Genomic DNA, 23,520 nt, shown 5'->3' with positions numbered 1-23,520 from the left:
TTGCAGACTCTGGGAGTCCCAAGAATGTATCAATTACTGATTTTTTTTGTCAAACCATTTTTATTGCAGGTCTCAATATACTGTATAACACTCGGGATAAATGCCATTAACGCAGATTTCTCGCCCCCCTTAGTCATACATCCGTGCGGTACACACAGCCGTACTGCCCACATCCCGGAGGCCAGGCGACGCCACTTAGCCATATGTTACATCTTTACATTTCTTACAAGTACGGTCGTCTAGTGGGGAAATCCGCTGCCTGCTTTTAAAGTTAACCCCCCTCACACCCAAGATTCTCATGGATCTCGCATTCTTCTTCCATTAAGTTTGGACTTGCAATCCCTCCCTCGGTCCTCTTGCCCCGCCCCCCCCCCCCCAGTGTCCCCCCCATAGCGCCTAGCCAGGAAGAGTCGGTATGTGTGGTGGTTAGCAGGAGAGTTCCATTAATTACTAAGCGTGTGTGACTGGCAGGGGAGCCGGTGCCACGACTGCATCGACTGCGTCATCAGATTCCTCGTCTTCCTCCCCCATAGTTAGGCTGTCACGCAAGGCCTGCACTAAAATGTCCCATTCCATCGCCGCTTCCTGAGCTCGCTCATCTAGTTTGCGGCAAGCTAGTTGATATCTGAGTATGTATCCATTACTGATGCAAGGAGAGTGGTATTTATTCTACTTCAGTGACCATGGCAGGAAGGCTGGGGAAATGCAAGTGCTGCTTTCTGTAGAAGTTAGTCGTAAATAAGCTTGCTGAGCTTAAAGTCCAAAATCAAACCAGTCTATGCTGGCTATGTAAAAGTGGACTGCTCGCACAAGCTGTTCCAACAGAAAACCACTATTGCCAGACATACAGCAAAGAAAAGGGGAAGAAAGAATGTCTTGTAGGAACCAAAGAAAAAGACGGATGGTCGTTGAAACCCATATGCTAGATAAAACATGTCTCACAAAGGCAGCGCATGCGCTGCCTAAGCGAGACCTAAAAAGACCTTTTAGGATCTCAAGCTACTTTTAGTTTATTTGAATTGGATCAAATGAGCAAATAGAATGGGCTGTAGATGATCAGCTGGGTTCAGGAGCCAGATGTGTTGAAGCAGCAATCGCAGGAATATGCTGGTACTGGACATACATAACACACAGAGTTCCAGTAGAGTGGAGAACAGATGGTGGTTTCTGGATTGGATGGGCTAAGAGATCATCACCTGATGCACCAGCATGTAGGTGTATCTTAGGTTTCTTTTACGTACTGTCCTCCTACAAAGATATAGTCCTCCTGGGCACTGTGCCAGGCCCCAACCTATCACGAGTTACTTGTTTGATAAATTTTTCATTCTTGGATGGGTGAAAGGCAGTCTCCCTTTTCGAATTTTAGTAGTTGCCCCACAGGTGGCTCACAACTCTCGACAAGAGATTCATGACATGGTGTCCTATATACAAGAACATTACTGATAGCCATTCTTGTAAACATAATTTAGTCCGTCATTTAAGTGTAGCTGCTTCTAAGAAATTATTCTACCCCCAGATGCCAGTAACTTTTAGACTTCTTGCACATCTGTTTTCTTTCTAGGTTAGGAGTCGATTCGAAAGCTATCTTGTAATGTGTGAAATATGGATATTAAATCAATACAGATTGCAACAACAACAAAAAAAAGAGAATAAATGTCTTGTGCTGGAGAAATCCACTCAAAAGTACGGATGGGAAGTAGTGCCACTCAATAAATAAGATGGGCTTGAGGACGCATATACGAACACAGAATGTGTATGCTGCCTTGTCCACCACAAACAATGGACAGTCAGAAGGGAGACCACCATACTGTGCACGCACTGTCCCAAATAGATACCACCATTCCCTCAGGTTACTGAGAAATACACAGATAAAATACACCTACCTACAAGGAATCCCCAGTTTCCTGTTTTCCCATGGCAGTACAGGCAACCTTGTGCCTTGGAGTACTATCATGTTGTCATAGACAGAGGAACCCACAGGTGTGCCGGGGGACCCTGGGTGTAGTTATTTATAGAGGAACAAAAGGTCCCTTCCGAAGGAATATTTACAAGAATGTACATAGACATTAAATAACTTGTATAACAACTTTAAATAAAATCAAGTAATGCATGAATTTAATAATTATTGAAAGAAAAAAAAAAATACACGGAGTGGGAAACAAACAGGACAATGAACTATTCAATTAACAGAACTTAGCCCTGCGATTCTGCGACCTTTGGAAGCCTTAGCTGGCCGGCGCTGCACGAGGAAGCCGCTCACTGCAGTTGTTACCTCTTTTCAGCTCCGATAGCCATTTGGCTACCGCACTTCGCCGCCGCAGACTTCAGTACGACAAGGTTAAGACCAATTGTCACATGCGGCTACCATAGCCAGCAACCCAGTTTTTCGCCACCTTCATAATTAATTCATGACCCTCTCAATCCCACATGGCCTCATTTGAACCAACCATTCTCTCGGACACCAATCTGCTCACATCGTCATCTAACATCACTGGTCGGTAAGGACCATCTATATGCCCCACCCTAGTGCCCATAGAGCTCAAGTACATTAAATGTTTGCTCATAACTTTGCATTCGTTCCTCCCCAGTCTGATTGACGAATGATTCCGCTGGATGCCAGAACCGACACTCCCGCGGTAGCACCTAGCTTAGGCATTGCAGTTTTGCTTGCCTTGCCCCAATCGGATTGTTCTCCTTTCACAAGTCAGCACCCTGTTCTCACAGTCCCGATATCGCGAACCACTCACTTCACGCACACAGCAATCACGATTGGGCATGTTCCACTGTTGCAAGAGCAGTTCTCACCTTTATAATCTTTGGATGCACGTCATTCTTCCATGTACGTGCATGGCATGAGGCCGCCTTTTTTCATCTTAATTATTTTACTATTGATTCTCCTTATTTTTTCTCTCTTTCTTCCACACCCGCTTTTTTTACTCCTTTTGTTTTCTTCTTTTCTTTCTCGTGGATTTCTTTATGAACAGGCATTTTTCTTCTCTCAGGCATATATTCTAAGTCCTGATGATGGTCCCCATATTCTAATGAGGGATCGAAACGTCATGCACACAGAGTACTATGACTATAGCAAATGTTCTTTATTTTGTTAAGAATAGCATTGGTGCTGTATAAAAAATAAGTGCCACTAACTGTTTAATATGCCTGGAGCTACTCTGTATGTTTTTGTTCTGTTAATCTAATAGTTGTCCTGTTTGCGTCCCACTCTTCATGTGTTGGTTTTTTCAATACTTTATTAAATTTATGCATTACTTGATTCTATTTAAAAAATGTATATAAATTTGATTTCTATTTACACTGTTGTAAATATTACTTCGGAAGAAACATTTGGAGTACTATCAGGCAAGTCGCCATTGCCAGTGCCCTCAAAGGCTAAGATAAGGTAGCCACTATTGTGGATTCCCTCTGGGTGACTGTTTTAAGGGCTATGCTTTGCGATAAATACTGTAAACACGGGAATCACTTACAGAGTGCCTCCTGCACTGAAGTATAACCGGACGAAATCAGATAAATAAAAATGTTTAGAGCCGGGCACTGCAGTGTGTATAAGACACTCGCAATAATTTAGTCTCAAAAAGAGCACAAACGCTGCATTAGTAAAAAGTAGTGCGGCCTGTAGACTGAGGCGATATTGATGACGAGGAACGGGAGAGGGGCTGCATTAAGGCGAGTTCATTCATGCATTTTTGGCCTATCACTGAAGAACAGTAGCATATTGAAAACACTTTAATTGGATGGGTTAAAGTGCACTGCACTCGTCTAAATTATGTTTGATTGGCCATATCCAAAAGTAATCGCTTGTCTCCAGGTTTCTTTTCGCCAGTTACCTATATGGCCACAATCCATTTTAGATATAAACAATGAAATCACAAAGAAAAAAATTGAACTAGTTAAAAATGTCTTCCCTGAAAACACCTATTCCAAAGTTAATGTTAAAGCGCTGTGCACTAACATTTCAAAAACAGTAGATTATAAAATGAGGTTGAGCATATTAACATACCTTTGGTCCCATTGTAACGGCCACAGCATCTGCCAACAAGTCCACCCCTTGGAGCATCAAGGCCCTAGCCTCGGCACCAAACTTAACATCTTTCGCATACGAGCGTGTGAGGCGAGGAGCCAGTGCTCTGGATACTGGGCGCATTTGGCGCAGGACTGATGGTAAACGCAGCATTTCTGCAAACGGTTAACAAAAATATTGTAAGAACTACATGTTTACAACAGGACATGAGCATCTACTGGGATAACTTACGCTTACATGAAAAGGTTTAATTGTTCAGAATGTTACTGTTAATATGTTAAAAATGTGGCAAACTAGTGTCGGCAAGTTACGATCCAATACCTATATACTGTGGCAACTGTAGATCATTCCATAACCTGCATTTGTCCACGATGGGAAATACTTAATTGCATACTTTTAATACTATAATACAAAGTGGAAACTATACATTCGAAAAAACAGTGAAACGTATCCCATTGTCGCTTGGTCAAAGTTTGCGTATGCACAGATAAACTACTACGCGAGGTATGACCAGGGCCTAAAAGCAAGAGATGGGTAATAATATACAGCAATACTCGGATTGGGAGTCCCTCCGCTCAATAGACCATGGACATGTGCCTTGCATCAGGACATGTGACAAGGTCAAACAGAACTAATGCAGTATAGAACGGAGGAGGGCGTGACCAAAGCAGGTAACCCTGGGGCAACGACAGCCCCTTAAATGAAAGAACAGTGGCCACCTTCTAATCAGCAACTCCGATAGGGAATCCATTTCATAATCTTGTTTGAGAAGAGCCCCGCAGTTTTGCTTTAAAAAAAAAAACGTACTTTAGCAGTCAAGTTCTCCTACGGTAGTTGGTTTGATTTAAACAAGATCCCTTGTATCACCTCCCGTGCAAAAAACATCGACTCCCAAAAGTACGCTAACAAGCGGATTTAAAAATCGAGATACCTACCCACCTAAAATATGCACGAGTTAACGTTTGCGCGATTTGGATGAACTCGAACACAAGAATGTTATTTTAAATAAAAGCGTGTAGATTTTACACTACTGCACATTACCTGTAAACATTCTCCTCTTCAGTGCAAAGGTTTTTCGTACCCCCTTGATTGGACCTCCTGTTCAAATGCTTTATCTATGTGCCTTAATACGACAATCTTATACAAGCACGTCAATCAAACTAAGAAATGAACGCATTTTCATCGTTTACTATCTCGGTTACCAAATACACACATCAAGAAACGTTAATAAAATGCCAAGGGTAACTTGCTACGTTAGCCTTTGCCTGCTATGTATTAATAATTCCTGCCTGTATCTTTGCTAGTTGGTTATTTTTTTTTTTATCAGTAACCGTATATTATATACATATAACCAGGGCTGCACACGACTGTCAATACTCACCGGGGCTGGAGGCGTAGACTGACAGGGTAAGAACCTAAGATGAAGTGTAGAGTAACGCTGGGTGCAGAGACCTCTATACCCGGCTCTACGCACATGTGCCGTGCCACCCGGTAACGAGCATGATCTGGCCCGCCCTCGGCCAATGGGGCACGTCACTCGTCTTACCTAGCCAAATCGCCATCTTAGAGTGGAGGTTAGTCCTGCTGAAGTGATAGCAAGATTTTTTTTTCAAAACAAATATGTAGATTTACTTTCTTGGAGGAAAATGTTATACTTCGTTAAAGATAAACAGTGAACTGAGCGACAAATAATTATAATGTAACATTTATTTACAAATATACGTAAAACAGGAAACCCGTGCCCGGTCTGTATTTCTCCTTTATTTTCCAAGATAAAGTACACGTGGTTGTTCAAAATCAAATACATTTTGTAAACTAAGCGTTGTCAATGCAGCTTCTTTAATCAGGCAAATAAAACAGCAGAAAAAATAGAGGTGCTGGAGGCGTAGCCAGCCCTCGACATCGCCCAACAATGACGCAAATGCCCTAGTGCATCAGAAGAATAGACGGGTACATGACAGCTTTATTTAACGGCGCAAGCCATGTTGGGTATAGTACTTCACTAGACTATCTCACAGTCTACCATAGAGTCATTGTTAGCCAAACAAGGCTTCTGTTGCAAAACCTTGTTGCGTAGTCTAGTTGTCTTGCGGTAAAATGTCAAAAAGAGGCGACCTCGAGGTTATACATTATGCCGGGTCCGGGGCTTCGAACTCGAGAATCTTCTGGAAGTCTCGCGTGTGCCAAGGTCAGAGGCGATGTTGCAAAATTCTCGGAGTTCGTGGCACCGCGCCTTGTGAAACGAGCCTCTATTAACAGTATAAAAAGCACATGCAACGTGACTTCGTGCTCGTAGTAGGAGTTGGAAATTGGTAGCAAAAATAAAGCAGCTTTCTGTAAATTAAATACCGGTGTACATGACCTCTAACCTCGCGGGTAGGAGAGCGCCTGCGCACTGGGTACACACGTGTGGTCTTGTAGCACCACTCTTATCACTGCGTGGAGGGGTAGAGACGTTGAAGCAGCACCATGGTAAGTGTCCTTGATTTCATGTGATTTTTATGCTTTTTTTTCCTTTAATTTTGAATTTTGTGCCTGCTTAATTCGGTTCAACGAACAGCGTACTTTTTCTCGAGAGCTGCCTACATGTTTAATGTACATTGTATCCTTTTTTTCGAAGGTTCGAAAATGTTACCACCAAAGTCACCTTTTCAGTACTGTGCTCGGCGAAGAAGTACCGAATGTTTGTTTGGTTTTATTTTATGTTAAGTATCGTGGTGGATTGTCGTTAACACCCCACCTCTATGATCTCTTCACACTACGTCGCTTCTTTAGACTGCAGTGGCACTCCGTTAATGTCCTTCAGGCCATGTGATCTACCAACACAGCTTTCAAGGTTTCAGATTGCTTATGTGTGACATTTTCATAATTTCAGTGTAATTGGGAGTGACGTTCCTAAGTGAGTCAATGTATATGCATATGACTAAGAGCCTCTCTCGAACGTGCGTGTGCCGTAATACATTAAATACGTGTATACTGAAATATATATATATATATATATTTCAGTATACACGTAATTTGTGTGTATATATATATATATATCGGTATACACTTATTCCATGTATTAAGGCACACGCACATTCGAGAGACTTAGTCATAGTCATATGCATATTCATTCATGCATTAAATCAACAGCCGTTTTGAAAACAAAACGCTTTGTTCTCAGCCCCCTCCTGATGAGACCTACACATAAGTAGCTGGATAGAACATTCATGCCTTAACAGCTGATTTAATAGGTGCCCCTTCAGAGGAGGTGTAATGAATCTCGCCTCATACGGTTAATTAAGCCGGAATAAAGGTACTGGGGTGCATAAATATCAGCAGACGTCTCCTAAAGGCATGCAATCATTACTCAACTTGACTAAACAGACAACAGACCGAAACAGCTCCACCTGGACTCTATTGGGCTCCATTTGATCACCCTGGCGAAAATGTCACTGGTCCGTTACCAGCAATTGCTAGCCTGTATTTAAACGGTTCTTAGTTTTGTGTGTCCGTTTGTTTCAGTAAGCATTTTTGTTAACCAACGTAATGTCCTTTGTATTCTACAAAGCACAGATATCTTTTTCAAAAACACATGGTGCAACTGGCTACAGAAGGAACTTGTAAAGATGCCTCTGGAATTCCTCCCCCCCCCCCCCCCCTCTCTCTTCATGGAAAACACATTCTATGGATGGTCACAGCTCAAAATGCAGTTTGAAAAAGGGCAACTTGTTTTATGGTTGGAAAATGGGTAAATTGTTTTATGGTTTGAAAATGGGTAAATTGGAGCTGCGTGGTCAATGGACTGCCACTGCATTTTATTTGCAGCACGCGGTTTATTACCTCCGAGCTTATGACAAAAGCAAGCGTTTGAAGTGCTGAAGCCCCAGGTACGATGGAAAGTGATTAAGTAGGAAATTATTTTACACAGGCCTAACTAACGTCTGTCTCCGCTGCGAGGCGGCAGGCTCACACGTCTACGTTTCTCATGATTTGACACATACATAAAAGCAACCTGTAGTGCTTTGCTGACGATCTTAAAAATATCAGCGCCCGACGTCATACGAACAAGCATTGGCATAGCCAATATGTCTCGCTTTTGGGACCTTATAAGTATTTAGTTATGCAGCACAATATCCTTGGTGCAACAACATCAACTGTTGCATGGGTAAACACTTATAAGGTCCCAAAGGCGAGACCTATTGGCTATGCCAATGCTTGTTGGTGTATGTGGTAAGCTGGTTAGTCCATATTATAGGTTTTTGTACTACTGGTACACGGAACTCGCATATTTGGAAGTGCTTTCATAAGCCATGATAAAGAATAAGCAGTTTTAATTAAAATATTTGCCTGAGATGGCATAATTTAAGTGGGGGAAGACATGATTTATCAAGTTTTTCTGGTTTCTCTTTGTACAAATCAGCCACTGCATGGGCATCGCGTTGTCTTTGCTTTTTCTGTTAAAGCTTTATTTTGACCTCTTTGTGTATTTTTCTGCAGTTTTTTCTTATAGTGTGAATTCGGCCCAAAGGTATTGATATGAACACCAGTTACATTACACAAGATCACATTGATGTTTTCTTATCGGCACTGGGAGAAAAAGTGATTTGCTCACAATCCCAGGATGTTGAGCCGAAGCAGAGACTCTAACCTCTCTCTCAAATTCCACAGTCTACAGCTCTGTCCGTAACCCCACATCCTGCGTAGCTGGAGGGTGGATGAAAGCTCTGCTCATTCTGGGCTCGAGGTTCCAAGAGGACCTTGAGCAGAGCCAGGCTTTATCCTGGCTCAAGCTTTCAGTGGTTCGCCCACATCTGTATAACTCTTCCTATATCTGCTCAAAACGAAAATACCATCCTAGCCACACACCCTACACAGTGTAGCTTAATATCCTAGTTGGTAATCGATTCAGCACTCAACATACGGATTGTAAGCGCTATGCAAATGCTACCATTCAGTACCTAGACTGCAGATGTAAGAGCATTCATGGTCATGCATAACATGAGTTGCAATGATTTGGCTATTCATGTTGTAGTGCCAAGTATAAGTCGAATTGGAAAACGAATCCATATTTGACTAAGTGCTTGCTGGCGAATAATTTAAGAATTGGCGTTAATTTAGCTAACCAGTAGACTTCAGAGGCTGGTGAAATGCCTCTTGAAACGTGGCACATATAAATAATGTGCTCAATACAGTCAGTAGTCCATCTAGAGCTTTATACAGAAGAAGTGGACAGATTTGTTCTTACTTGAAGAACAATTTATTAGGAATTTTATTTTTAAGCAAGAGAAATATTTGATGCCTACTGAATTAAACATTGTTAATGTTTAGGTGCCATATAGTCAGAGCTATTGCCTTTGGTAACAAAGGATTGCATATTGTAGATATTTTCCTCCTCCTAATCCTCTTAAGTGCACTTATATCTGTTTCTGTGTACATGACTTATGGAGAAAGGCGCTTTACAAAGGTTAGTGCAGAAAGTGGGGATGAGTAGATTGATGCTGCTTATGCGCTTTACTACTTTATCCTTTTCTGTTGCAGAATCGGGTTTATTCACTGTTTAACATACATCTTATCAGGGTAAAATTTGTGATGTTCAGAGTTTTTCCTCCGAAATTTGCAATGATTCAGCCACATGTTAATACCAAACTTTGCAAAGAGTAAATGTGTAAATGTTACGGAAGTTTGAAGGCAAATGTGAATTTTACCAAGAGGTAATTTTTATCTCGTGCAGTAGTGATGGAAAGCAACAATTTCTCTTCAGAGAGAATCTTGCTTTCTCCTCTCCAACGAGGGCATTTCCAGTAACAGCCTTATATAGTGTTCATGAATGTCTCTGTACATAATATGGTAACCTAAAAGCTAGATCAGAGCATGGCTGGTGGTTATTGAAGATCTGACAACAGTGCAGTGATACGTTGAGATCCAACTGTAAAAGGGGGATGGATTGCTACAGTCTGCACTCGTGTCATGGCAAAAACATTTGTAAGCTTAAACCTTACATTTTTGTTTAGCTGACAAACTTAATCTTTGGGATAGGAAGACAACATAGGCTGGGGTAGTAGCCCATCTTCCGGCTTGTGCACACCTGATGCTTGCATAGTATATCAGTAGAAAATACTGACTAAGTGGTGTGTCTTTCTTGAACCAACACAGAGGAGGTTAGTCATTGCATTATGATTTTATTGTAAAATCAATGCTCTTACTGTGAACATCGTGTTACTAGAGTAAGGTTTGTGAATATATAAATCAGCTTTGTGTGTTTTATGAACATATTTTTTGTCAACAGGCAGGTCAGGCATTTAAGAAATTTCTTCCACTCTTTGATCGTGTTCTGGTTGAGAGATTTGCTGCTGAGACTGTGACAAAAGGAGGAATAATGCTTCCAGAAAAATCTCAAGGGAAAGTATTGCAGGCAACCGTGATGGCAATTGGAGCAGGCTCAAAAGGAAAGGTAAACATAATTCTGAATTCATCATTTTATTGGTAGTGCACACTTATGTATATTCATAGAAAATAGCATAGGTTAGTTACGTTCAGCAAAGACAAACCCCCCAAAACATGAAATTTGACACTTATGGTACACAACACACACATCACTCTCACCCACCATGTTTTCAGCATGTTAGATAGCCCTTTTTCCTGTGACATTGGCAACGTGGCACACTAACCATGGAAGCCATCATGAGTTATGGTGTTTGTGCAAAGTTTGGCATAAATCTGTTCAGCTGTTTTTAGGTCTCGCCTGACCCAGCGCATGCGCTGGTCTGGCGAGACTGTGTGTGGGTTTTTCAAAGTGCTGCCACAGGCTTTTGGTGGCCTAGCGCTTGCGTTCACGCGAGTGTGCACGCGTGCAGCCGCCATCTGTCTTTGATCGCGACCACTTTAACTTTTTTTTATATATATCGCGAAACCGGGCCAGAAGTACCGGGGAGTTTTACATGAGCACCCATTACATTATATAGGTCTCGTTCACTTGATAATACGGATCTGCGAGTTAAGCACGTGCAAATTGTCTTGCCGAAGGGTTTAACGGACGGAATCTCGGCAGGGTTTGTACTTCATCATTCCAAGGCCAATAACATCAGTACCATCACGTTGCGAAACAAAAGCGGCTGTATTAAGAGCCAAGCGTCATTTTAGTTTATGCTCTACATCATTTTATTTTTTATCAAAACCACTTTTGATTATTGTGTCGACGTTGCTCATTCCTGAACGAATCGTAGGCCGTATACAAGAGGTTGGTAAGTGACGGAGGGACTAGGGCCCTTACATTTTCGCCCACGGCTACATTACATATTACAAATACAGGTAGACCATAAGCAGATGTTTCCCATTCCCATCATCTGGCAAAAGCAATTGTGAAGCGGTGTGGAACTACAATGCAGATCAAAACCGGAAAGTTTACATTTAGCCACTTCTAACATTCACGCCACAGCTGTGTTAAGTGTAGACAGCTGAACAGGACAGGTACAGGTGTAGATGGGGACAGAGAGAAGCAGGGGGTGACGCACTCTGTGTGAAAGGTAAAGCCCTGGTGGCTCCCAATAGCGGGTTGCGCCAAAGATGCTGCAACGTTGTTACACCGGAGACGTGCAGACTGGGCCACCCTTTGTGACGAGACAACTTACCAGCAGTCCTACAATTCGCACAACTTACTGCTCTCTTCCTACAGCAAGCTGCAAGACTCTTCAGAGCACCTCAGTAAAGGAATTAATAATCTCTTTGCACTTTGATCAAAGGGGTGCAGCCAATAAAAAAACAGGCGAACTGCACCAGCCAGATCAAAGGGGTGCAGCCAATAAAAAAACAGGCGAACTGCACCAGCCAATCCCCTGTTAATATTTCATCCAGCCAATTGCAGTAAAGCGCACATTCTCAGAAGCTGAGAAAATGTGTCTGCATGCCTGATTAACGGAGCATTTGGGTGTAAGACCCGTGTACAGTGTCACCAATTGTGTTTTTGAGAAGTATTGAACAAAATACATCCGAGAGCTACAGATTTCATTATGAAGTAAAACAGCGCTCGCTTGCAGTCATCTGTACTTGGACGCACGTGCGTCGGCAATGCACTGAGAGCGCATGGCACTTTCGGAAGAGTTTAGGAAATGGAACCAACTATGCTTAAATAAAACCGACTTCAGTAAGAAGGGTAGCGTGGATGCAGACATCGCAGACTTAGTGCAATATTTGAATTCCCACGATCACTTCTTTACCATTAGCTCTTGCTCGGGCGGTTAATACTCATTGATATGCAGGTAAGCCGGGGCAAGCCCTAACATGGAGTTGTGCCTTTTACCGTCTAGAGGTCAGCCAATTAGCTAGTCTGGTGTATAACCACGCATCCTCCCACCCTCATTCTCCCTACGGCTCATTCTCCCACCCTACCCCTCATTCTCCCACCCTAGCCCTCATTCTCCCACCCTACCCCTCATTCGCCCAACTACTGCTCATTCTCCCACCCTACTGCTCATTCTAATACCCTATCGCTCATTCCCCCACCCTGCGCGTTCTCCCACCCCACCCTGCGCGTTCTCCCACCCCACCCTGCGCGTTCTCCCACCCCACCCTGCGCGTTCTCCCACCCCACCCTGCGCGTTCTCCCACCCCACCCTGCGCGTTCTCCCACCCCACCCTGCGCGTTCTCCCACCCCACCCTGCGCGTTCTCCCACCCCACCCTGCGCGTTCTCCCACCCCACCCTGCGCGTTCTCCCACCCCACCCTGCGCGTTCTCCCACCCCACCCTGCGCGTTCTCCCACCCCACCCTGCGCGTTCTCCCACCCCACCCTGCGCGTTCTCCCACCCCACCCTGCGCGTTCTCCCACCCCACCCTGCGCGTTCTCCCACCCCACCCTGCGCGTTCTCCCACCCCACCCTGCGCGTTCTCCCACCCCACCCTGCGCGTTCTCCCACCCCACCCTGCGCGTTCTCCCACCCCACCCTGCGCGTTCTCCCACCCCACCCTGCGCGTTCTCCCACCCCACCCTGCGCGTTCTCCCACCCCACCCTGCGCGTTCTCCCACCCCACCCTGCGCGTTCTCCCACCTCACCCTGCGCGTTCTCCCACCCCACCTCACGCGTTCTCCCACCCCACCTCACGCGTTCTCCCACCCCACCTCACGCGTTCTCCCACCCCACCTCACCCTGCGCGTTCTCCCACCCTGCGCGTTCTCCCACCCCACCCTGCGCGTTCTCCCACCCCACCCTGCGCGTTCTCCCACCCCACCCTGCGCGTTCTCCCACCCCACCCTGCGCGTTCTCCCACCCCACCCTGCGCGTTCTCCCACCCCACCCTGCGCGTTCTCCCACCCCACCCTGCGCGTTCTCCCACCCCACCCTGCGCGTTCTCCCACCCCACCCTGCGCGTTCTCCCACCCCACCCTGCGCGTTCTCCCACCTCACCCTGCGCGTTCTCCCACCCCACCCTGCGCGTTCTCCCACCCCACCCTGCGCGTTCTCCCACCCCACCCTGCGCGTTCTCCCACCCCACCCTGCGCGTTCTCCCACCTCACCCTGCGCGTTCTCCCACCTCACCCTGCGCGTTCTCCCACCCCACCTCACCCTGCGCGTTCTCCCACCCCACCTCACCCTGCGCGTTCTCCCACCCCACCTCACGCGTTCTCCCACCCCACCTCACGCGTTCTCCCACCCCACCTCACGCGTTCTCCCACCCCACCTCACGCGTTCTCCCACCCCACCTCACGCGTTCTCCCACCCCACCTCACGCGTTCTCCCACCCCACCTCACGCGTTCTCCCACCCCACCTCACGCGTTCTCCCACCCCACCTCACGCGTTCTCCCACCCCACCTCACGCGTTCTCCCACCCCACCTCACCCTGCGCGTTCTCCCACCCCACCGCTCATTCTCCCACCCTAGCGGTAATATTTTTTTATTTTGGGCGCGTTGATATTAAGTGATTTTACTGAAGCACAGAACGTTGAACGGAAGTTGGGATTAGAACCTAGGTGTCCCGACTTCTAAAGTCAGCAACTCTGACAAAAAGACTCCGCTTTCATTCTCGTATGGCTTGTTCCCCTTAGCCCTGTCAGCGTTCTTATGGCTCTGTAAAGCGCTATACAAACAAGCATTTAAAATGCAATAGGTCTCGGCCTTCATTAAGTTAATGCCATTTGCTTTGCTATACAATACCGTTAGCAAAGCAAAAGGTAGCTAAAATGGCAAAACACTTAAAAAAAAAAAAAATAATAATATAATTAATATTGGTTTTCTGACAAAGGACTATACAGACACGATTATAGGACACCTATGACAAAGACACTGACTTTACAACTTTGGAGATGTTTCACACAGATTCTTTAAGTTTGTAGCTTATTTGTATTAGGAGTGTCACTTCTGGGTTTTCACTTGTACGAGTGTAGTAAGGCTCCGAGATGCGGTTGATGGGCACAGATGGATATGGTCCCGCCACCTCCCCCACGCTGTAAATGGGTTTGCTTTCCTTGGCATGTTTTAGAAGGCTGATTAGACCCATTATGTAATAGGCAACAGTCTGCATACCAGGGCAAAGGGGTAGTCCACATAGAGTAGGACAGTCTCCACTAGAGGTGTAGAACATCTTCAGAGTGCTGCCATTTTAGTGGAACCCAACAGTATTTACCTTTTCTGTCACTGCAGAGGTCAAACATTTACTCCATTTTCATTATCAGTAAACTCTCAAAAGAAAAAGCGCGGTGCATCACCAAGTGTAAACCCACATTGGGAAAAAACTCTTATGCTTCTGTATACCCGATGTCTAAGGACACCTCTGCACCCGTTGCCCCTGGCCTGTGGAGAAGTGGGCCAAAGGTGTCCCTGAGCATCGTGAGAGCTTAGCCAACTTGTTGGTTCAGCCCAACTGGCCTTCCAGTTCAAGCCTGCAGGCTCTTTTCATGAAAACCGATCCGTATAGTCAAACATTGGGCACCCAACGCTGTTGCTCCTCTGCAACCGGCTGCCCCAGTGACGCCCGGTGTGACCTCTTCGTGCTGCCTTGGACCTTGCCCAGTACTCACTTTACATCAAGGGGATTGGTCTCGTAAGTCGCTGTACTCTACCTGTATGCCATATTTGGTTTTCCTCCCACAAGATAACATTGCAGCTACTGAACATTGCACTAAGTGTCAACTTTTGAAAATGTAAACTACTTCTATCTCAAAACGTACTTACCTGAACATATTGATTCTGGTGTGTAAATATGCATAAAGATGCGTGTTTTTATAAATTGGTGTGGATCTCCTTATTGAGTCGTGTGCATTATTTGATTGTGTATATTTTTCAGATGTCTTAACCTCCTCTCTGATAAGCCTAGCCTGCTTGACCACACTACCCACTAGAAGAGCACCTTGGGATTGCTTAAGCGAAGTCCCTGTCCGCTAGTAAGGGAATACCTGGACTCTTTGAACAATATACCTCATTTTGGTATATCCTATAAATAGCCAGATTCCTACAATACCCACTAAGACAGTACTAATTGCATATGGCAACACAGTGCTCCTTGAGGGTGAAGCTGCGATCCACAGAACTATATCTAAGTAGATAGAGGTTGAGAGACTAGTTATAGGACCATTTATGCTAGTAAAAGTTTTTGGGAAATGGTGGCACAGTATATCCGTTTTGTTAGTACACCTAGTTGCAGACGGAGTTTGGACCATTAGTGATCCATATAACATCCTCCAGACATAGTTGTAGTAAGCTGGCTTTTAATATAGGGCACAAAAACTAGGTACACTATGTAAAGAGTACAGGCAACCCTTATTGGTTTACAGAGGCAAAAATGATAACTCTAAATGCTCTCTTTTGTGGTAGTGTGGGTGAGCACTTTGTCTTATCAGAGGGTAGTGCTAAACATTTGTTGTACTCCGAGGCAATAAATGACACACACTCAAATAAACCCAAGACCAATTTAGAAAAGGAAGTCCTATTTTATATACATTTTGATACCAAGATCTTCGTTATCAAGTAAGTACTTTTGCAGGCATTAATATTTTACAGGTAAGGAAATCGTTCAATTAGTCTTAATACAGCAATGATTCCCTTGGGAGAAAAGGCATATGTTGCACACAGTAATTTTCGATCAGTTTCTGGCGGTCTCCTTTGGGAGTTAGTGTCATAGGGGGCCAAGGTCCAAAGTACCCACAGTAGTAACTTGTTACCTGCTCTGGGTGCAGAGGTGCTGGGTTGGTTGGTAGCTGTGCACACTATGCCGGTGGAATGAAGGGGGGCCACCTAGAAACAGGCTGTGGAGAGGGACTTAAAGTACAAGTCCAGGAGCTCCCAACGGGGGAGAGGGGGCTCTGGTCTCAAGAGTCCTAGGGACAAGATGGCACTGCTGGTTTGTCAGTACCCGGGCCGCTCGGGTGCAGAGTTGAAAAGTCAACAGGGTTCTGTGTGTCCTAGGACCTTGCAATTGTCGGTCTTTGCTGGTTGAGGGTGCAAAATCAGGACAGCTGGGCAATTCTGGAGCTAGGTCTCTGTGGTGCTGATGTACCTCAATTGCTGCTCGGTGTAATGGGAGTCCACAGGGTCTGTTTGTCGCAAGGGGTCCGTTACCCCGGGTATTGGTCCTGTGCGGCTCTGGTTGGTCCTGGTGTCCTCATTTAGTGGGGTTGGGGGGGGGCGGTAGGTTTGGCCTTCAGGAACAAAGAGTCGTCGTCCTGGAGACTTCTAGCCAGGGAATGGCAGCCCGGTAAACCAGGCTTTGCGTTTTTGGTGGGAGTAGCTTCTCTAATCCAAGGGAGATTGCTAACAATTTGCGAAGGGCTGACAGTCTCTTGAGGTTCTTGGAAGCTGGTCAGCTGCATGACGAGTCGGTAGTCCGTTGTTGAGACTGGAGCAGGCAGGGTTTGGCACCAAAAGGCCACAGCAAGTATCCAGTTCTTGCTGCTCTTCTTTGTCCCCTGTTCCGTATTCATCCAAATCTGTGTTCCTGGTGTCAGGAAGTCTTCTTAAATACTCAATCTAGGAGCATTAAGGGGAGTGATGGGTAGTAGCCAATGGGCTGCTTACATTTTGGATGTCTACACCCTCTCTATAACCACTGTTATATCCCATTTAACATTTAATTGTAATCGGCCTACGTCCTCCTAGCTGCTCAGCCAGAGAGAGATGGTAGCGGAATGTTGGTGTGACTGATGTGTGGAATGCTCGGGTGCCTGTGTGAATGAGTGGTGACAGTTTGAGATGGGCTGAGCAGCTAGGCAGGCTGCTCCTGGTGGGGCTGGTGTAGGAGCTGGTACATGGCTGAACTAAGTCTGATATTATTTGGAACTGGAACCAATAAAGAGAACTTAGAAACTTACAACATGGCTACCAGTGTCTTCATGTAAAGAGCACAACAGACTTCCTGTGGAAAGTGAGCATAACCCTGACCCAGAGAGCCTAATTATGCGAAAATGAAGATGGTAGAACTCTAAAAGTAGTGTGTAGCTCAGGTAGCCCACCTTAGGGGTGGAACTAGCCTGAGAGGGGGGGACACTCCTCCAGACTAGCTAATTTTCCGGCCTGTTCTGGTGTCAAATGGACCTGGGGGTAGAGGGTGGCATTTCCCACATCTGGGGAAGCCTTAGGTTGCGTATCAAAGGCGACAGAGGCCTTTGAAGCCTCCTGCCTTGATATGCTGATCACTTAGCCATCCTACTTGGCGGAGGTGACACCTCCGGCTGGAGCAGGCCTTGTTTCTGCCCTCGTAGAGTGCAAGCTCTCACAAGCAGTGGGTCAGAAACCGGTCTGTGGTTACAGGCTGGCCTACACCAGTCAGCCAGCACATTAGTAGTCTGTAGGTTTTCAAGGGGCACCTCTAAGGTGCCCTCTGGGTGTATAATTAATACATCTATCACTGAAATCAGTGTGGGATTATTATTCCGAGATGTTTTCAATACCAAGCATTCTCAAGTTTGAGTAAAGCCATCATGTAGCTGAGGAACTTGTAAATACCAGTGTCCAGCACATGTACTCAAAATGGCTTCCCTGTTCACATGTAAATATCTAAAACGACTTGGACCTCACAGGGGCATATCTGCTCATGCAGGTATGTCCACAAATGTAGCATAGTGCACCCTGCCTTAGGACTGTAAGGCCTGCTGTAGGGGTGACTTACCTATACTGCATGCAGTGTCTGCAAGCATGGCACACAGGAGATGTACCATGTTGTGTCTTTGCTTTTCTGTGCACCATAGCATGCAGCCTGCAATGGCAGATTGCATGTTGGTGCTGTGGGGATTCATTGGGTGGCACAATACATACTGCAACCATTGGGGACCCTCTTTAGCCTTCAGGACTTACAAGGGTTGCTAAAATTGTCTATTGGGGGAACAATTGCACAGTTTTAGGGAAAGGCATCTGGCACTGGGGTCCTTGATAGCAGGAACCCAGTGCACTTCTGTCAAAATTGCTTTCCGTACCAGGCATCAAGTGAGTGTGACCATGTCAAAAAGGGGCACTTTCCTACAATATGTGCGGTGATAAGCACTTGAAAATGTAATGGTCTATTTTAGCTTTACTGGGGGTGGTATAAGAATCAGCAGTACGTGTTTTTGTGGTAATGGTGCATCTGCCTCTGCTGACTTAAAGTACTGTTTGTAAGTGAATGAACTAAGAGTAAAGAGTGAATTCTATGAAGATGGTGCAAGTCAAGAAAGGATGCGTTTAACAGTTTGTGGACTGGTGGGGTCAGATAGAGGGCAGGATGACTAAAGTTTTGAGGTGCGGATTAATTATGCTGGTAGCATAGGCTGGTGGACCATTGGAGTTGTCATGCGACATTGGAGAGAGGGGTGGCACCCAGAAACTTAGCAAGTCTTGTTCTGTTGTATGAGATGTTAAATGAGAAGTCTTCAGGAGGACATGGAGTTTACATGATAGGTGCACGTGGTGAAAAGAGGAGTGGCTGATTTAAGTACATTGAGAATGAAGTCCCAAGAAATGACAGGCTGATAATGATTTAATGATAATACTGAGATCATCACAGAATGACTTGATAGCTAGTGTTATGCGATAATTGACTATAACAAGGAGGATAAAAGGGATGATAGATCTACTAGTAGTAAATAGTTAAAAGGTTAGGGGGGGGGGGGAGTTCTGTATGGATAGGTGGGATCTTGAGAGAGTTGTTGAGCCAAACATTTATTGCCAATTTTGGTTGATACATGGAAAAGTGGCAAGTTCAGTATGAAAGACTTCTGAATTGGTTGTCTATAGTCAATCCAGATCTTGGAGATTGCATCTCGCCTCTCACTACTGTTTAGAGCAAAGTGGTGGAGGTGTCTAATTTTGTTCCGAATATAGACCGGTCTAATGTAGGCAAAATCAATTGAAGGGAAAAGTTCTTAAGTTGTAGTTCTTTCAGACTTGTTTACTTTATAATATAATCAATAAGTAAATTGGGTGAATACTGGCAAGTTTACTTGTGTGGCAGGAGGCGTGTGTGGATGCGAGATAAGAGGTGCAGGTAATGTAGTGTATTGGGAAATTGGAAAGCCTTTTTGTCTTGGGAGCAGTAGGGATATAAGAACCTAGTAGAGCATGTTGTTCTGAAACTCAAAGAAGAGAGCACTTGATGGCAAGGTTGGTACATCGAACAGTAGAGTTGTAGACGCACTTAAAACAAGGACGTGGGCAGTACCAATCAAATGATTAAAAAGCATTTTTTCGATCCTTTGCGAGACTGGTGCCAGTTTCTCAAATGAGGATCTTAAATTACAATTAAATACGAAGTCACTGGTCACATAAATAAAACTGAGATTGTAATATGTAAGTAGTGTGAACTGAGGAGTGATGGCTCACTTTTCAGATATTTAGTTGACATTCAAGGAGGCTCCCATTAACCAGTCATCCTCCAGTCTACATTTTGAATGCTCAATTATAATTACAAACATTGCATTGTTCCAATGATTGCCCTACTATGTGAAATCACTTCGCAGAAGTTTCTTGAAGATAGCATGTAGAACTTTACTAAAACCCCTACATTAATAAAGTAGACAGCTTCTTGTTTGGAACAGTTTACCTCATCTAAAACATGCATGCTGCTCAACTTTTGGAAGGCATAGAAGCCATTCTTGCAACTGTTGTGACTTATTCTGCACCCCTCCTCTATTTTAAAATTAGCGCCACTTGTGGCTTTGTGTTCAATTTAGACTGTGTTCTGGAACACATCTTTTCTACAAGAAACCCTTACACATTCATTAAGTGGCACTTTTAGAATTCAAGCTTATGGGCCCACAAAACATTTGCGATTATTATATATTGAGTGCCTTTTTGAAATAACTACTGCTTCGAGAGAAACATGGAGAAGATGGTGAATTAAAACGTTTTTGTTACAACAGATGAATTAATGTTTCCAACCCAATTTGATTTCTGTTGTAGCCTCCTTTTAGAATACTCTCACCACCTTGCTGAAATTCTTGTCTCCTTTCTTAACGTATACTTTCTTTCTTTAAGCTTTATTCGGCACATATAAATGACCATAAAAGCACAGACATAAAAAACAACAATACATTTTAAAGGACATTTCAACTAAAATTTACAACTAATAATTACAGTCAATAATTCATGAATCAATTCATATCATTTACATGAAATTGATAGTCAAAATTCATTAAAACTCATACTTTTCCTGGAGTTGATGCACTGATTTAAAAATGTAGCAGTATTAAAAACAAGTATCTGCCGATTGCAAGTTAAAAATTAAAGCTATAGCATGTTTAACTGTATATACTCCATATTTAACAAACCGAGGTTTCAAAAATGCTATACAAAAACTAGTGTATAGTTTGCAAAACAGCAGAAAGTGCACAGTGCTCTGTGTGGATACATCATCACACCTAAATGGCCCAATCGGATATTTCTTAATGTTTGGATGGGCTACTAAACAATGTGCCATCCCAAATCTTAGTCTGGTTAGCATGAATTTGTGTGAATGCCTAGTCACCATAGATAGGTAAGATAGAAAACCCTCCGCTAAATTATATCTATTATAAAAAATGACAGTAGACAATGATCCGGTTGCGATTGCTCGCTTCCTTTCCACGTATGTCAGAAATATACTTTTCATTTCCGATTTGGAGATCAATGATGCTGCGCTGGGATCATTTAAAATATTCAAGTTAAAAATGTCTGAAAAACAGACAACATATTTAACCCAGGCAATATCTCGATATTTGTCCAAACGTAAACAATCCTCAACAATAGATCTATTAAATAACTTCTCATCGCCAAGCCAAAAAGACCGCCAAATCATCAGTGGCCTAAGCGATAACAGATCAGTTAGGTAATTGATGGCTAGTTCTCGGTGGCTTAATTCAGTTGAAGCGGGCAAAAACAGGAGCTTTTTTAAAAACATATTTTCCTCTAACTGTAAGTTGTGAACACAGCTATAGCCCCATACTCCTGCCCCGTACAGTGCTATAGTCACACATCTAGCTTGGTATATCTTGAGCATATCCCTGGTACGGCGGTCCCCAAACTTTGCAGCAAATCTGTATATACCATGGGCATTCTTTACCATTTTGTTCCGGATATTATTAAATTCATTATTCCACATCCTGTCGTTAGAGAAGGTAATACCTAGGTAACAAAATGTGTCCACCTGTTGCACCTTTTCACTATCTATAAAAAAGGCATTTAACATTTTAGCTTTAGCCCCACAAGTCATAGTGTACGTTTTTCCCTTATTAATTACTAATTTGCTATCTTTGATAAAGGAGGAAAAACTATCCATTAGTCGCTGTAGTCCAACAGAAGTTCTAGAAAGTAAAACAGCGTCATCGGCGTATAATAACACCGGCACTGGAACACCATTGATCTGGGGCCATCAGCATTAACTTTTTTTAAAATAGCATCAATTCCATTAATAAATAAAATAAATAGGCGGGGGGCCAAAACACAGCCCTGCCTAATTCCTCGTTTAACTCACAATTTTGGGGTACATTCTCCTCTAGTTCCAAAGCGTACACTAGTTTTCAATTTCTCATATAGCCTAGCGAGAGAGAAAATTATGCCTTCTGGTGCTCCTAGCTTTAACAAGGTTGGCCACAGAATAGAATGATCTACCATGTCGAAAGCACTGCTCAGGTCTGCAAAGCAGAGATGCAAAGAGCCTGGTTTCGCTTCAGTATATTTCCCGATCAGTAAATCAAGATTGATTGCACTGGTCGAGCGTACCCCGGCCCTTCCTAAATCCATACTGGCTCTCGGCCAGTATGCCATCCTGCTCAACCCATTCCTCTAATCTCACGAGCATAACTCTGCTCATGACCTTGACTGATGAGTCAAGGAGAGAGATTGGGCGGTAATTCTTAGCATCAGACCTGCTTCCCTTTTTATAAATTGGCACAATAATCGATTCGCCCCAAGTTACAGGGGCCTCGACACACATATCTGTATTAAAAACAGTAACCAGAAGAGGACCCCAAACATCTGGTGCAGCCTTGTAAACATCTATAGGTACCCCATCCGGGCCCTGGGCTTTCCCTCCTTTACTAGCACGTATGCCATGTTCAACCTCACTCACAGAAATGTCCAGGGGCAAAACAGTCCACTTATTGGGTCTGGCATCAGTGACACTGTTAAGAGTAAAAAATGCTAGAGAAATGGGCAATCCAACCCTCACTTGATACATTAGAAGTCAGCTCGGGTATTTTTTCATCTCTTAAAAAGGACGAGTTAACCGTGGCCCAAAATAAGGTGCAATTCGATAACTCTTCTGCTTGGTTAAGGGAGTCCCAAGCCTGTTGCTGTAGTTCACGCTTCCTCTGTTTGAGCACACATTTATATTCCATTCTCAGTTTAATTATCAAATTTTTGTCCCTGGGCTTCACTGCTAATGCCAGCTTAAGGGCAGTTGATGTGGAAGTGCAATGGTGATTGAACCAACCCGGTCCATTCCTACGTTGCCCGCTATTACGCCCAGTGAACTTGGCATCAATAGCTTTATTAATTTTATTAAAACAATATAAAACCTTCTCAGAATCGGAACTATTTTCTAAAATAGAAACTATGTCCAGCAGGCTCTCCTTAATTATGGAGCTAATTAATTCATCAGCCCTTTCACCTGTCCATCTTAGCCTTGCACCATTAATCCTGTGTGGTTCTACATTAGTAATTGTAATTCCTACATCCATCGAGCTACCTACCTAAAGAGTGGTGTCCAGAATGATGCGGTTATGATCACTTAATGTCGTTACTTCAATTCTGGGTGGGTCACAGTAAGAGATAATGTTGGAGGATATGATCACATGGTCAATGACAGAGCTGGTATGCCAATTTTTAAAAGTGGGAATGGATAAACCATTAACATCTTTACAACCCTCCACTATTTCCAGGTCATAACAGCCCATAAGCTTGTGCAATGCTTCCCCATAACTGCTATGCCCGAAATGCAGGACATCCCAGCCAGCATTATTAGTAACCCCACAGACCTTTTGTGGAGACAATTCGCACAATGTAGTAGTAAAATCCCCTACCCAGATAAAGTCAAATACAACATTCTCTTCCAAACATAAATT

At 44.1% G+C, this 23,520-nt stretch overlaps 2 protein-coding genes across 2 annotated transcripts in view; one reads left to right on the top strand and one right to left on the bottom strand.

Moving 5' to 3' along the window:
- Positions 1-5,552, bottom strand: part of HSPD1 (heat shock protein family D (Hsp60) member 1) — a 189,155-nt gene extending 183,603 nt beyond the window's left edge. The window contains exons 1-2 of the mRNA XM_085648746.1: positions 5,418-5,552; positions 4,016-4,191 (exon numbers count right to left, since the gene is read on the bottom strand). Coding sequence (XP_085504872.1) covers positions 4,016-4,189 — 174 coding nt within the window. The 5' untranslated portion in view covers positions 4,190-4,191; positions 5,418-5,552. The remainder of the gene's footprint in view (positions 1-4,015; positions 4,192-5,417) is intronic.
- Positions 5,553-6,171: 619 nt separating this feature from the next.
- Positions 6,172-23,520, top strand: part of HSPE1 (heat shock protein family E (Hsp10) member 1) — a 43,845-nt gene continuing 26,496 nt past the window's right edge. Inside the window, exons 1-2 of the mRNA XM_085648745.1 lie at positions 6,172-6,508; positions 10,308-10,472. Coding sequence (XP_085504871.1) covers positions 6,506-6,508; positions 10,308-10,472 — 168 coding nt within the window. The 5' untranslated portion in view covers positions 6,172-6,505. The remainder of the gene's footprint in view (positions 6,509-10,307; positions 10,473-23,520) is intronic.

Source organism: Triturus cristatus, chromosome 3_2 (assembly GCF_964204655.1).
Source record: "Triturus cristatus chromosome 3_2, aTriCri1.1, whole genome shotgun sequence".
In the NCBI taxonomy this organism is placed as follows: domain Eukaryota; kingdom Metazoa; phylum Chordata; class Amphibia; order Caudata; family Salamandridae; genus Triturus; species Triturus cristatus.
Note: the sequence above shows the minus strand (reverse complement) of the source record. Positions and strands in the feature narration are given on the sequence as shown.